Here is a 17,172-nt window from a genome sequence, read left to right as displayed (position 1 = left end):
GACAACCCATGACAGCCAACCCGAATACTCTATAAACGCTGGGGATTCACCCATAAGAGATAAAAATGTATCGGCTGCTTTCAGTGTAACAGTACTAGAGCCTATTTCTGCTCTGTCCTTCAGGCATAAAACAATAAGCATTATGCAACTGTCTGTGGAGAGCATGAAAATCGATGTTAGAAACATGCATATACAGTAAGCTACTGACATTGTTACTTTATATGGTTCCACACAGTGAGCACAGTGGCGGTTTGGTCTGTGTTTGATCAGTGTTGGTGATTTTACGTCATTACCAGAACATCATTAACAACATCTCATTATCAACACGTCATTACCGACATATTATTACCAACACGTCATTACAGACATGTCATTACCAACACGTCATTACCGTCATGTCATTAGCAACACCACGTTAGTTTTTGACATTTCTCAGGTATGGGTTCACCCCTGAGTCATGCTGATTGTCCATAGGAATGTGTCAGTGTGTAGAATGCAACCGCAGCTTTCTAGCCCAGTGTGGGCTGGTGTTGCTGAGCCCTCTGCTCTGACTGACCTAGTCTCTGAGACAGACTCATCACTATAGTGGACCGACCATGCTGAGGCCCTGCCAAGTCAGCACAGCTAAGATCCGGCCAGGGCCCCCCAGCCAAGCCAGAGTGATGTGGCTTAGTCAACACTGGCTTCTGTTATACAACCGTGCTGGGGTCAGAATAAACATCAACAATGACAGACACACAAAGACATATGAAAACACAAACGCACACACAAATCAAAACACCATATCTAAATCAATAAGCAGACTTGTGTGGAGCAGACCTCTTGAGAGACAGGGAGTGATGCTTTAACATGCAAAGCTGTCAAAGAAAGGGTGGCTACTCTGAAGAATCTCAATTATAAAATATATTTTGATTTGTTTAACACTTTTTTTAACTACATTTTTCCATGTGTGGTATTTCATAGTTTTGATCTCTTCACTATTCTACAATGTAGAAAATAGTAAAAATAAAAAAAAACTTGAATAAGTAGGAGTGTCCAAACTTTTGACTGGTACTGTAGTTTATACTGTTAGAAATAGATAAGATTAGCATTCCTGAAAAATTATTTTGTTGAAATATAATTTGATAGGGGCCTCCCAATTGGCGCCGTCATCTAGGGCACTGCATCGCAGCACTAGCTGTGCCACCAGAGACTCTGGGTTCGCACCCAGGCTCTGTCGCGACCGGGAGGTGCGTGGTGCGATGCACAATTGGCCTAGCGTCGTCCGGGTTAGGGAGGGTTTGGCCGGTAGGAATATCCTTGTCTCATCGTGCACCAGTGACTCCTGTGGCGGGCCGCGTGCAGTGCGCGCTAACCAAGGTCACCAGGTGCACGGTGTTTCCTCCGACACATTGGTGTGGCTGGCTTCCGGGTTGGATGCGCGCTGTGTTAAGAAGCAGTGCGGCTTGATTGGGTTGTGTTTCAGAGGACGCATGGCTTTCGACCTTCGTCTCTCCCGAGCCCGTACGGGAGTTGTAGCGATGAGACAAGATAGTACAGTGCCTTGCGAAAGTATTCGGCCCCCTTGAACTTTGCGACCTTTTGCCACATTTCAGGCTTCAAACATAAAGATATAAAACTGTATTTTTTTGTGAAGAATCAACAACAAGTGGGACACAATCATGAAGTGGAATGATATTTATTGGATATTTGTATTTGGCTCCATCCATCTTTCCATCAATTTTAACCATCTTCCCTGTCCCTGCTGAAGAAAAGCAGGCCCAAACCCTGATGCTGCCACCACCATGTTTGACAGTGTGTTCACTGTGTGTTCAGCTGTGTTGCTTTTACGCCAAACATAACGTTTTGCATTGTTGCCAAAAAGTTAAATTTTGGTTTCATTTGACCAGAGCACCTTCTTCCACATGTTTGGTGTGTCTCCCAGGTGGCTTGTGGCACTTTTTTTTTTTTTTACCCCTTTTTCTCCCCAATTTCATAGTATCCAATTGTTGTAGTAGCTACTATCTTGTCTCATCGCTACAACTCCCGTACGGGCTCGGGAGAGACGAAGGCCAATTGTGCGTCGCCCCATGGTCGCGTGCGTCGCCCCTCCCGGTCGCGGCCGGTTACGACAGAGCCTGGGCGCGAACCCAGGACTCTGATGGCACAGCTGGCGCTGCAGTACAGCGCCCTTAACCACTGCGCCACCCGGGAGGCCCTAAATGACACTTTTTATGGATATCTTTAAGAAATGGCTTTCTTCTTGCCACTCTTCCATAAAGGCCAGATTTGTGCAATATACGACTGATTGTTGTCCTATGGACAGAGTCTCCCACCTCAGCTGTAGATCTCTGCAGTTCATCCAGAGTGATCATGGGCCTCTTGGCTGCATCTCTGATCAGTCTTCTCCTTTTATGAGCTGAAAGTTTAGAGGGACGGCCAGGTCTTGGTAGATTTGCAGTGGTCTGATACTCCTTCCATTTCAATATTATCGCTTGCACAGTGCTCCTTGGGATGTTTAAAGCTTGGGAAATCTTTTTGTATCCAAATCCGGCTTTAAACTTCTTCACAACAGTATCTCGGACCTGCCTGGTGTGTTCCTTGTTCTTCATGATGCTATCTGCGCTTTTAACGGACCTCTGAGACTATCACAGTGCAGGTGCATTTATACGGAGACTTGATTACACACAGATGGATTGTATTTATCATCATTAGTCATTTAGGTCAACATTGGATCATTCAGAGATCCTCACTGAACTTCTGGAGAGAGTTTGCTGCACTGAAAGTAAAGGGGCTGAATAATTTTGCACGCCCAATTTTTCAGTTTTTGATTTGTTAAAAAAGTTTGAAATATCCAATAAATGTCGTTCCACTTCATGATTGTGTGTCCCACTTGTTGTTGATTCTTCACAAAAAAATACAGTTTTATATCTTTATGTTTGAAGCCTGAAATGTGGCAAAAGGTCGCAAAGTTCAAGGGGGCCGAATACTTTCGCAAGGCACTGTAATTACTAACAATTGGATACCACGAAATTTGGGAGAAATAAAAAAATATATATATATATATATATATATATATATATATATATATAATTTGATCTCTGATAAATTAAGGTAATAGATTGCACCCAAATTGGTCATTTTAATTTAGAGGATTCATATAATATTCAATGATTGTAGTACCTAACATCTGATTTTGAGTTGTGAGTTAAACATGAGGAATCCAAAGAAGCGGTCAAAAGTCATCAATGGACCCCCGACACCCCCACCCGACACCCCCACCCGACACCCCACGCCAATCCCACCCCAACAATGAGTATACTGCTAGGCATTAGTATGTCTCTCTATTTCTCTCATAAGATCGTCAGATGAAAGGGTGGCATCAACACAACACACACTCAAACAAACATCGTGCTTTGAAAATCAATATTTTATCAATCTGAATAAACAAGTATAAATACAAATGTAGCAGGAGGTCGAGTTCATTTTGATGATCTGCAATCTGAGTGCCAGTGAAAGCAAAAAAATATCTACACCATCCTTTGAAGTCCAGCTAGTGGAGCAGAATGCATACAACCCATAAATGCACACAGAACTAGCCATGATGCATGTAGAATTTAATATTTTAAGTTCCTCATCCAGAGCGTGCTATCCCACTAGGCACAGACGTCAATTAAATGTTTATTCCATCTTGGTTCAACATAAATTCATTGAAATTACATGGAAGCAACGTTGACCCAACCTGTGTGTGCCCAGTGGGATATTATCATGACTTTTTAATCTGGCCCATATATGCTCAGCCATGGATTAATTACAGAACACCCACTGTGTCGGTAGAAATAGAGAATGAGAGAAAGAGAATAAGTGAGCAGATGTTCTCCAATCAGTTCTTAGGCTCAGGTTGGCCACTCCCAGATTGAGTGCATGTGAACTACAGTATATAAGTGAAGTATTAAACTGGCTTTGGGGAAAAGGATAATGACAACATTTATTTGGCTATAAGACATAAGACAAAACCAAGGAGTGAAATTCCGCAACTATATCAGATTAGGAATCTTTAACACTAGATCATCGATTTGTAAAAGATCAACTTTCTTAGCCCAGGGCTAAACTTAATAAGTTGACAAGGGAACTCTGTCATTGGCTAGCTCCAAAAATATGGCGCTAATAACTTTCTAAGGTGTCTAAACCCAGGTCTAAGTGCAGTAGGGCTGACCACAATGACCCCAAACAACTGGTCGATTGTTTGGTCGTTAGGCTGTTGATCGACCGAGATTGTTTTAATCGAGCAGTAACAAATGTACATATATATTTGCGCCCATCTCAGTGAGCTTGATGGTCGGAGGCTCCATATGGAGAGTGTGACATAATTTCCTCCAGAGGCATGAGGAGGCCAAATCGAGCTGCATACTCCATCTCATTGCGCCTCCCACATTTTGTAACAATGCAGAGGGCTCTGTATAGCTCCGCATTTACATAATTGGTGGGCGTTATACATCCTGTATAAACACAAACTCACTTCCTTGACAACAGCTCTACACTGCTCTGTGAAGCGCAAGAAGTATGGAGTATGGAGAAGCTGGAGACTTATATTTCCCTCACTAACTTTAAACATCAGCTAACCGATTGTTGCAGCTGTACATAGTCCATCTGTAAATAGCCCACCCAATCTACCTACCTCATCCCCATACAGTTTTAATGGGACTTTTCTGCTCTTTTGCACACCAGTATTCCTACTTGCACATCATCATCTGATCATCTATCACTCCAGTGTTCATTTGCTAAACTGTAATTACTTCGCTACTATGGCCTATTTATTGCCTTACCTCCTCAAGACATTTGCACACACTGTATATAGACTTTCTTTTCTATTGTGTTATCGACTGTACACTTGTTTATTCCATGTGTAACTCTGTATTGTTGTTTGTGTCGCACTGCTTTGCGTTATCTTGGCCAGGTCGCAGTTGGAAATGAGAACTTGTTCTCAACTAGCTTACCTGGTTAAATAAAGGTGGAATAACATTTTTAAAATGCCCTGACTTCTGCTGAGGCCACATAACCATGAAATGCTGCATAGCCAATGCAGATGTCAGATTGAACATGCGCCCAGATAAACAATGCACTTCTCTCTCCAGAATGCTCTCTCTCCCGCCAATTTGTGCACATCCATTTAAGTGATAATGCCAGTGGTTGGAGGATATATTGTCACATTTGTTGTTCGTCGAGGGCCGGCAAACTGTGCTAATATGTCCTCCAAACACCGGCTTTGAGGGCATTATCACTTTTATTCAACGGGTTACCAACATATTAAAATAATGATTGACATATTTTTATTAAAAACGTTATTTTCATGAATTTTTTCATACTATTTTATCCTTCCACATTATATAGTCCTGATACAAATCTAGGGTTGCTACCCAAGCTGGCTGGTCGTTCGTTCTATCGGTTCGGTTGCTAGAGACGCGACCCAGTTGTTCGTTTTAAGTGTTCCATTGCCATACTGGCTGGCAACGTTCTTATCCCTTGCTTGTTAGCTAGCCAACTATGTCTAACTTACAGTCACATCAGAAAGCCAGAACAATAGCAAAGTAGATGCATTTGCAAATGTTTAAGACTAATAGCAAATTAGATGCATTTGCAAATGTTTAAGCTGTTTTTTAGAGACATTTATTTGGATACATACATAACAATGAGCTAATGAGGCGCGGCCTCGATAACCACTCAGCTTGAAAGGGAAAATGTCCTGCTCTGATCCAGTGGAAAGGTCATAAAATAGGCTTACCTGATTACTTCTTATCAGTGCTTGACTTGGACTGAAATAGGTCCCGGTACTCATTTTGGATGCTGGTACTGCTTATATTTAGTAGCAAGAGCTCCACAATACCTTCAAGCTAATATTCTGTAAGAGGAACAGGAGCTCAAGCAGTAGAACATTTGGTACTCAGCTCCGGTGAGCTCCTGCCCAAGTCAAGCACTGCTTCTTATCCCTTTCGCAAATAGCCTACAGCTGCTTCGGTCCCGAGCTCACTGGCGGAGGAACCTGAAGGCCCAGAATATTTCATAAATTGTTGCTAGTTCGCTAGTGTAAGCTTCAGGCGAGACCCAAGTTAAAAGTTGATACAATGTTTCAAATTCGTTACATACAGGCCATGTGTAGCCAATGAGATTCATAGGATATTCATTTTTATCAGGATATTTTCTACCTGCAGGCTGCAATGTTTTTATTTGTTGACTTTATGTAGGCTATTTTTATATAGTTGGCAATGGCAAAATAAGTTACTGTTTCACAAAAATGTGCAAATGAAAACCATAACTGGTACACAGAAATGGTAAGATAAATTGCCATTTAACATGAGAAGGTTTGCCGACTCCTCATGACCGGCAACTTCAGGAGAGTAATGGCAGAATCTGTGAAAGCCATCAGGAGTGGGAGGAGAATAGTTGGCTCAGGTTAAGTTTTTTTTCTTTCTAGTTTCTAGATCTCTGGCGCCCTCTTGAGGCGTGTGTCTTATTTAATCAAACCGTAAGCTTAAAGCATCAGACAAGCTCAATGAATATAGTTGATTTCATTAAATTGATTTAATTATATATGTAAAAATACACCTTTAAAAATGTTTTCGATTGGTCGAAAAAACAGAAAACTTCCGGTCAACCAAGGATTGTTTTTAGTCGGGACAGCCCTAAAGTGTAGTTTAAACCAGGCTTTAGATTCAGGCCAGCAAAATACATCCTGAGAACTAAGACTGTAAGTGCTTGTTAGCCATGTACCGTACTATAAGAGATGACTCTGGTTAAATCTGATATAGAACCGGGCTGCTTTGCAAAGGGAAGTTATTCCATATCAAACTGCCATTACTGCCCACCTCTCTCGCCACGTCCACCATCCTTGCCTCCAGTCTCTCCTCCCAATAGCCCTATAGCTTCCCCATGTCCATAAGGACTTTGCGCTTTGAGCTCTGTCAGCAGCTGCCCCTTCCTGTTGCTTTATGCATGTTTGCAGTAATGACAGAATTCATAAAAATAAAAAAAGAAGTCATACGTTATTCAAGCTCTAGCAAGTGGAGGCAGACAAAACTCAGTACCTATGGAGTTTATGATATTCTTTACAGTAACAATGAAACACTTCAGAAATGAATAACACAATACAGCTTCTGCCTGGCTCTTTATCGGAAGAAAACAACTAAAGTGTACATCTCACTAACATACGTGATACAGAGGGGGAATATCTGGTCTATGGTCACATGTTTACATATTCTATCCATGTTCATTGTTATCTAAAATGATAGTATATGAATGATAGAACTGTATTACTTATTAGCTCACAATGACCTCACAGCAGCAACCCCATGCCCATGGGTCAACTAACCCACAGATACAAACATACACATACATTTTCCCTGACACCCAAAAGTACTCGTTACATTTTGAATGCTTAGCAAGAAAGGAAAATGGTCTAATTCACACTTATCAAGAGAACATCCCTGGTCATCCCTACTGCCTCTGATCTGGCGGACTCACTATAAACACATGCTTCGTTTGTAAATCATTTCTGAGTGTTGGAGCATGCCCCTGGCAATCCATGAATTTAAAAAAGCAAGAGAATGGTTCCATCTGGTTTGCTTAATATCAGGAATTTGAAATTATTTATACTTTTACTTTTGATTCTTGAGTATATTTAAAACCAAATACTTTCAGACTTTTACTCAAGTAACATTTTACTTGATGACTTTCACTTTAACTTGAGCCCTTTTCTATTACGGTATCATTACTTTTACTCAAGTATGACAATTGGGTACTTTTTGCACCAGTGGGTTTATAAAAGCACAATTGACTCCAGCAGCAGCAGCTCTTGCTCTGTCTGACAGATTTTCCGCTTAAACTAGGCTCTGTATCTGTATGTTGTGCGCATGTGACAAGTAAGAATCATAATAACTAACGAAAATACACAAGCACCAATTCCACTAAATTATGCAAATTAATCTATATTTACATTGAATGGTTGTTTTAATCAAGGAATAGGCGAAACATGTTTAGTTAGCAACGGGATTTTTTTGTTCTCCCAGACATTGGCTGATGCCAATTTTATTTATTGCTTTTCTTTTTTGTTGTTGTTACATAAAGTCAGATATTATCAGCTAATGGAAAAACTGACACACTGACACACACACACACACACGCACACACGCACACACACCTTTTCCATACAAATAATATGTCATTAATGTCTCAGAATTTACCAACATATGGCAATAAGCTCACCCAAATTTAAATAAACATGCTATAGTTTATATACAATAAATGTATCTTGCCATTTCATGTAGCCTACCTAGTAAAAGGATCTAATAATAGGTTTGGTCCTGATTGACCCATACAGCATTGAATTATCTTGAATAAGGAAAGAAAGGCTGTATCCTACTGTAACATACTGTATAACCTACCTCTTGTAATTGTTCCAACTCTTGCTTCAGCGTCTCCTGTTCCGATTCCAGATCGGCATACTGGTGCTTTAGAGTCTGGTTCTCATCCAACACAACAAGACCGCATTCTGCCGCCCTTATCTTCTCTCTGTTCGCTTCCGCAAGTTCCTGGGTAAGCCGCTCCACCTCCGCCCGGTACTGATCCACAGTCTCCCCGCATCCTCCACCGGCAGCCATCGCCCTTCTCTCCCTGTCTCCCTGCGTTGGACACCCAGAGGCGGAAGTTGGAGGATGCTGAAACAAACCCAGCGGAACCAACCCCCCTGTTAAATGTGGGAAAGTCAGGTGGAATACGAATAGGCTATTGCAGAACAGCACCAAAACAAATGCTGTTTCTATCAGTGAAAGATGACGATTATTAGCCTACTTCAATTGAGGGGTCGTAGCATAATGATACATTACGGTAGAGTGATCTCTTCATCAATTCTTTATGATCATTTTTGATTATTCACGGGGTGCAGGACGCCATCTCTCGATTTTTATGAAGAAAAGTGGTCCACGAAGCACCCATCTCTCATGGCGTCACTAGGACTACACGTCGACGCATCTTGCCTGTCAACGCTGAGAAAATAACATGTATTGTCTGAGTACATTTTAATAGGTTTACCTGAAACCTGTGAAGATCAGAATTTTGAAAAATATACAATTATTAGGCAAATATTATCTTTAGAGATACCGAAAAGGTTATCTTCTTAAGAGATATTGGATTCAATCACTGTCAATATTCGTGTTTTATGCTTAAGAAATGACCAAACCATATAGGCCCATGTCTATGGTGTATTATATGCATAAAATCATTTAAATGTTAAATTAGCTTCATTATGCTACAAAATAAAAAATAAAAAATACAAGCAGAGTCATTTGAACTGGGTTAATGTTGGTTACATTAATTGCACTCAACATTGTCATCTAATGGATGATACAGGAACATCCCACATCAAAGCAATGGCCAGTAAGGATCATAACTTACAGTGCTTGCTTCAGGCAGTTTTTTAAAGAAAAACCTATTAACAGAAATGTATATACCTGATTGTTCACTTCTTCCAAATGACCGACAAAGGCAACAGGTCGTAACTTATGGTCTTTCTGACCTACTTTATAAGCACAAACACCTGTCTGAAATATGTATTTGATGAGGGACACTATCTATTCAAAAATATGTGGACACCCCTTCAAATGAGTGGATTCGGCTATTTCAGCCACACCCGTTATAAAATTTAGCACACAGCCATGCAATCTCCATTGGCATTAGAATGGCCTTTACTGAAGAGCTCAGTGACTTGGCACTGTCATAGGCAACGTGGCACCGTCATTGGCAACGTGGCACCGTCATAGGATGCCACCTTCCCAACAAATCAGTTTGTCAAATTTCTGCCCTGCTAGAGCTGCCCCGTTCAACTGTAAGTGCTGTTATTTTAAAGTGGAAACATCTAGCAGCAACAATGGCTCAGTGGTAGGCCTAACAAGTTTACAGAATGGGACCGCCGACTGTTGAAGCGCGTAGCACCTACACACAAGCCTAAGATCACGATGCGCAATCCCAAGCGTTGGATAGAGTGGTGTAAAGCTCGCCGTCATTGGACTCTGGAGCACTGGAAACGCGTTCTCTGGAGTGATGAATCACGCTTCACCATCTGGCAGTCCGCCGGATTAATCTGGGTTTGGTGGATGCTAGGTGAATGCGGCAACAGTTTGGGGAAGGCCTTTTCCTCTTTCAGCATGACAATGCCCCCGTGCACAAAGTGAGGTCCATACAGAAATAGTTTGTTAGGATTGGTGTGGAAGAACTTGACTGGCATGCACAGAGCCCTGACCGCAACCTCACCGAACACCTTTGGGATGAATTGGAACGTCAACTGCGAGCCAGGCTTAATCGCACAACATCAGTCACCACAGCAATGTTCCAACATCTAGTGGAAAGCCTTCCCAGAAGAGTGGAGGCTGTATAGCAGCAAAGGGAGGACCAACTCCATATTAATGCCCATGATGTTGGAATGAGATGTTCGACAAATCCAAAATGGCACCATTTGGCCCCAAATAGTAATTACTTCAAGTCAAGTGAAGTTTATTTGTCCCATGCACAGGATACACATGGTGTACACAGTACAGTGAAATGCGTACTTGCAGATTCACCTCTCAAAAATGTGACAGTAATACAAATAGAAGTAATTAATTTGAAAAGTAGTACAAAATAAAAGCTCAGTGGAATAAATATAGAATAAATGTCCAATAAAATGCAATTGTACTACAGAAAATGTGAGTGTTTTTTATTTGTTAATCATTTCACTTTCCACATGCACCTTTACTTAACTAATTGATGTATCAGCATTGTTAATATGTATAAGTGATAAATAAGAATGTATTTTTTTCAGGTATAAGCAGACAATTTTACTCCAAAGTGAGTTATACAGTTAACTCATTCCGTATGTGGCCTTTTCAGAAACCAAAATGGTCTGAGGTTGCAAGCACTATATGGTCCAACATTCTGAGTCACTGGAACCATAACAGTACTGTATCTTGCCTAGGACAAGATATACTGTATTCTTTTTGAATTTATTTGACCATTTAAAAAAAAACATAAAATACAACCACATTATGTGGACACAATGCACTTACAATCGTCAAGGATAACACAAAAAAAAAAGTTAAAAGGTTATAGCCTGTCTACATTTTGTCAGTATGGGTCAAATATAGCTGAAATTCTTGGAAGTGTAGTTCTCTGAATTCACCATCGGACCCGTAAATAACCCCAGCTCAAATGAAGATAAGGAGAGCTATAGCTCAATATAACAATACACCCATAGAAAGCATAAGGAAGGGAAGGGCTGCTAGGGCACGCAATAGTAGATCTTTGTAGACTATAAACACATTGAGAAAAAATGTGAAAGTCAAACGGCTATGTCATTGTTAGGGTTTTCTTCCGGTGAAAGAGAGGCGGACCAAAATGCAGAGTGGTTATTTTGATTCATGGTTCTTCAATAAAGAAACTACCCATGAACAAACTAACAAAACAAGAACCGTGAAAACCTAAACAGCCTTATCTGGTGCAAACAAACACTGAGACATGAACAATCACCCACATAACACTCAAAGAATATGGCTGCCTAAATATGGTTCCCAATCAGAGACAACGATAAACACCTGCCTCTGATTGAGAACCACTTCAGGCAACCATAGACTTTTCTAGATAACCCCATTATACCACAATCCCAATACCTACAAAAACCCAAGACAAAACACACCACATAATAAACCCATGTCACACCCTGGCCTGACCAAAATAATAAAGAAAACACAAAATACTAAGACCAGGGCGTGACAGTCATACAATAGCAGTGGCGTGCCGTGGGCCTGAGGCCTGGGCCTTCAGTGAGGTCCTACACAGTCCCACCCGAATTAATCCACCTCTTATTACCATCATTATGATGCCATGGCTCTAGACACTATACATTTAGACAGAAACACAGTATAACCAGGCGTCACCCAAAAACATGACACAATCAATGAGTCTTTTAAATATTTCCCTATTTTTCTTCACCTTTTCATTGTGCGGCTCCGTTGCCCTGAGCGCTTGTTCGTTGAGCTGTAGATCCACTCGGGAGTCCCCAAAAGTTTTCAAAAGCACCATTGCTTGTAAGTGCCCAGCCGTACTTTGGTGTCTCGTTACTGCCTTGGTTAGACAACTCAAGTTTGCAAAGCCAGTCTGGCTCCAAACACCAAATCCATCACTTGCAAATAATAGGCATTCCCAGCAATACAATTTACAGTGCTTCTCGGAGCCTGTGAGCCATTGATAGCGCTCGTAGTTGGAACTTTGAAAGTGGCGAACGAACCTGTTAGTGTTTAAATACTGGAGAGTTGAGACCAAATCACGGACGCTGGACAGAGTGGATTTCAGTTGTAACAAAAGACAGTTTTAATGAGTCAGAGATATCTTGTCCCGCAGTTTTACGTGCACGGATCTAGTTCATATAACTCGGCAAGGAGTCAGGTGAAAAAGAGACCTTATACAACGGTTACATTCATTTTTAAACATAGAATAAAGTAGGTGGAGTCTTGTCGTTTCGGTCTTCTTGACTGGTCGGAGGGTTGGAGGCGGGCCTTGCTCTAGCCAGAGCGGGCCCCATTGGTGCACAGCAAAAGTCCTTTGCTCTTGGGACCGGCCAGTAGAGGGAGATGAGATGTGTGTTTATACAAGGAGATATTTGTGTGTCTGGAAATCTGATACAGGAGAGCAGAGGGGGTCGTGAAAGAAGAGAACAGAGGGGGTCAGTCTTATGGCTGGGTGTATGTGTTCTTACGACGGAATGTCTTTGTTTATGAGCTATGTGTATGAATATTTATATAACAAACCCCTTTCCCACCTGTGACAGGCTTTGTATCGTCGGCGTTGGGCGACCTCTCCTTACAATGTCTAACTTTTCTTGAAAAGTTCGTCTTGAGAATGGCGTTAAATTATATCCTCGACCAAATCGATATCTTCTCCTCCTTCCGCCATTGTGGGTTGAAAAAACAGCTTAGTAGTACGCAAATTAATTTGTTTATCAAATTCAGTTTCCTAGTTCTGAGGTTCTGCATTGACCTGCCCACAGGACCTGCCTCTCAATATTGGTAATCCAATCAAAAGACGTGCACGCACTACGCCTGCTAGCTGGCTCCTGTGTAACACTGGAGCCAGCCAGCAGGCGTACAATAGCCAACTCTAAAGCTGATTGGTTGACACTAAATTTTCATTTCCATTCACTTCAAGCTACAAGCGCCTGCACTGTTGATTCTGAAGTCATGAGGGCAGATTTTAGACCCCTGGCAACTCATGATGGCTGAATATGATTGGATAAAAGATCTAACATAAAGACCAGCCCTCCAAATCTCAACCTGGGGCTGGAAGCAGTGCAACCAAGAGGAAAGCTATGAAATGAAGAGTATAACTCTTACTCTGGGGAATAATTTAATACATATTTGTGGGAAAAAATATATATTTTTAAATTATATTCTGATGATGTTTAGGCCAGCAGAGAAGGCCTTGCTGGCCCTGACGGCCCACCACTGTACAATAGTGACACTATCTTAGATTGACAACAGGAGGTAGTGTGATGAGACCTAAACCTTCTGTCCTGCAGATAATTATGCCATTAAACCGTTGTACTCAGAAATACACTCCTCACATAATATCCGTATTGAGAGTTATCACCAAAACACAAGTACTGTAGGTTGAATAAGCAGCTTCAGATGCATGCTGTTGTAAATATATATGGAAATGTACACTTTCACATATATTTATAGCATTAGAAGTCCTAGAATAGGGATTATCATCAATGTTAAACAAGATTTTCAGGACCACAGCCGCATGAGAAATACAGACCATACAAATGTAATCATTAGGAATTAGATGTATTACGGTATTTTTTTATGTACGTGTATTCATGTATGTACAATATCATTATACAATTCCAGTCAACATATCTGGATGAGTGGAGAGTGAGTTGATAAAAAACACAAAAATGTTATTCACTTTACTCAGCCATATTGCTTTATCTGTGAGAGATAATACTCAATTATCAATTACTTCATCAGTTTCAACAGCTTCTGAGATAGCAGCATCAGGATTCCCTCATCACGGACATAGATGACAACATACAGATACATCCTATTTACAAAGCTTTTGAAGATACATTTCTTTAGTGTTCATTGTGTCAACTGAAAGTGACTATTGGGATGGGGAATGGCAACATGATGCAGGTGTGGCAACATAGGTAGAAAAGGTTGGAAGGGCAATATCCCTGGGTAAAGCTTTTGTAGTAGTTGCAATGGCCCGTACTGTAGTGAGCAAGCATTCAACGGAAACAGATAGATAGCCTCTTCACCCTGTTTTGTCATGGAAACAAATGACAGGATCATTTTATTGAAGTTTTTGTCAACTGTCTCAAGCATGACTCACGTCTTATTCAATCACATATACAGTCGTGGCCAAAAGTTTGAGAATGACACAAATATTAATTTTCATAAAGTCTGCTGCCTCAGTTTGTATGATGGCAATTTGCATATACTCCAGAATATTATGAAGAGTGATCAGATGAATTGCAATTAATTGCAAAGTCCCTCTTTGCCATGCAAATGAACTGAATCCCCCAAAAACATATCCACTGCATTTCAGCCCTGCCACAAAAGGACCAGCTGATATCATGTCAGTGATTTTCTCGTTAACACAGGTGTGAGTGTTGACGAGTGTCACGCCCTGACCGTAGAGAGCGTTTTATGTTTCTATTTTGGTTTGGTCAGGGTGTGAGGGTGGGCAGTCTATGTTCCATGTTCTATGATTTTCTATTTCTATGTGTTTGGCCGGGTGTGGTTCTCAATCAGAGGCAGCTGTCTATCGTTGTCTCTGATTGAGAACCATACTTAGGTACCCTTTTCCCCCCATCTGTTTTGTGGGAAGTTAACTTTGTCTTCTTTCAGGGCACATAGCCCAAAGCTTCACGGTTTGGTTTTTGTTCTTCATTTTGTCGGTGTCATTTTTTGAATAAAGAGGAAATGTACACTTACCATGCTGCACCTTGGTCCAGTCCTTCAGCCAGCCAAGACAACGAGGACAAGGCTGGAGGTCTCTCTGTCATGCTGATTGAGTTCGAATAACAGACTGGAAGCTTCAAAAGGAGTATGGGGATTGGAATCATTGTTCTTCCTCTGCCAACCATGGTTACCTGCAAGGAAACACGTGCCATCATCATTGCTTTGCACAAAAAGGGCTTCACAGGCAAGGATATTGCTGCCAGTAAGATTGCACCTAAATCAACAATTTATCAGATCATCAAGAACTTCAAGGAGAGCGGTTCAATTGTTGTGAAGAAGGCTTCAGGGTGCCCAAGAAAGTCCAGCAAGCGCCAGGACCGTCTCCTAAAGTTGATTCAGCTGTGGGATCGGGGCACCACCAGTACAGAGCTTGCTCAGGAATGGCAGCAGGCAGGTGTGAGTGCATCTGCACACACAGTGAGGCGAAGAACACAGCCATGAATAAAGAATGGTACCAACACATCTTCAGAGAGCAACTTCTCCCAACCATTCAGGAACAGTTTGGTGACAAACAATGCCTTTTTCCAGCATGATGGAGCACCTTGCCATAAGGCAAAAGTGATAACTAAGTGGCTCGGGGAACAAAGCATTGATATTTTGGGTCCATCTCCAGACCTTAATCCCATTGAAAACTTGTGGTCAATCCTCAAGAGGCGGGTGGACAAACAAACTCACACATTCTGACAAACTCCAAGCATTGATTATGCAAGAATGGGCTGCCATCAGTCAGGATGTGGCCCAGAAGTTAATTGACAACATGCCAGGGCGGATTGCAGATGTCTTGAAAAAGAAGGGTCAACACTGCAAATATTGACTCTTTGCATCAACTTCATGTAATTGTCAATAAAAGCCTTTTGACATTTCTGAAATGCTTGTAATTATACTTCATTATTCCATAGTAGCATCTGACAAAAATATCTAAAGACACTGAAGCAGCAAAACTTTGTGGAAATTAATATTTGTGTCATTCTCAAAACTTTTGGCCACGACTGTCCTGTCAGTGGAGGCTGCTGAGGGGAGGACGGCTCATAATAATGGCTGGAATGGAGTAGTTGGAATGGTATCAAACGCACAATGGTTTGATACCATTCCATTCACTCCATTCCGGACATTACTATGAGTCGACCTCCCCTCAGCAGCCTCCATTGTATACTGAGTATCTGTATCCTGGGTAGCCTAGTGTTTAGAGCGTTGGGCTAGTAACCAGAAGGTTGCAAGTTCAAACCCCCTAGATGACAAGATACAAATCTGTCATTCGGGCAGTTAACCCACTGTTCCTAGGCTGTCATTGAAAATAAGAATTTTTTCTTAACTGATTTGCCTAGTTAAATAAAGGTAAAAAAAAAAATATATATCCTTATCTGGCAGATCTGTATCTGACAGGTAATTAATAGTTTGTTTTGATGCCTATGCAATGTAATTATACTCTTGCTGGTTTTGATTACAACTATATTACACCCACCTCCCTATAAAGAAGCCCAGGTGTGGATGTACATATGTCTGGTCTCTGGCCATCATTTCCACATCCCTTAGCATCTCAGTCTACCTCCATTTGGCTCTGCAGATCTGGAACCAAATCTGAAGACGACAGTGAATGAGTTAGCATGATAGCAAATGGATGTTTGTGCCCTCCTATAACTTGGTGTTTGATTTATGCAAGCAGATGATAAGGACTGTTTATGTTTCTCCAGATGGCCAACATGGATAACAGTGATAACTCAAGACAACTCTTCATAACAGTGTCAATGTTTAATTCTCACAGATTATTGCTTTAATATCATATGATTTTTTTGTAAGATTCAATTAGAAATCTTTGTTGAACCCATATACTACCATGTTTAATTAATTGTACTTGTAATCAATGTACAATAAGAAGCTCATACTGTATATATATTTCAGCATGGCTCAGGTGTTCCATGCTAGCATACCTGTACTCTTCCCTCGGTGAGCTGCAGATGAGAGGCAAGTGTGTAACGAATGTGGACATCAGGATAGTGGGTCTCCAAGAACACCTTCTCCAGTTCCTTCACCTGACCTGGAGTGAAGCTGGTCTGGGTCTTCCTTCTCCTCCTGACCTGGAGTGAAGTTGGTCTGGGTCTTCCTTCTCCTCCTGACCTGGAGTGAAGCTGGTCTGGGTCTTGCTTCT

The 17,172-nt window shown here is 41.3% G+C and overlaps 1 protein-coding gene across 4 annotated transcripts in view; it reads right to left on the bottom strand.

Annotated features, from left to right (window-relative positions):
- The window catches only part of LOC110498104 (protein bicaudal D homolog 1-like), an 81,014-nt gene extending 71,995 nt beyond the window's left edge, over nt 1-9,019 (bottom strand). For 3 of the 4 annotated variants that reach the window (XM_036957511.2, XM_036957505.2, XM_036957497.2), the window contains exon 1: nt 8,418-9,019. In XM_036957511.2, the coding sequence (XP_036813406.2) occupies nt 8,418-8,633 (216 nt within the window). In that variant the 5' untranslated portion in view covers nt 8,634-9,019. The remainder of the gene's footprint in view (nt 1-8,417) is intronic. The other variant, XM_090210672.1, reaches the window with a different exon arrangement.
- Between the last annotated feature and the right edge of the window lie 8,153 nt (nt 9,020-17,172).

The sequence above is a fragment of the Oncorhynchus mykiss genome, chromosome 2, assembly GCF_057628025.1.
Source record: "Oncorhynchus mykiss isolate SJ-2025 chromosome 2, ASM5762802v1, whole genome shotgun sequence".
Classification (NCBI taxonomy): Eukaryota; Metazoa; Chordata; class Actinopteri; order Salmoniformes; family Salmonidae; genus Oncorhynchus; species Oncorhynchus mykiss.
This window is presented reverse-complemented; position numbering and strand designations above follow the sequence as displayed.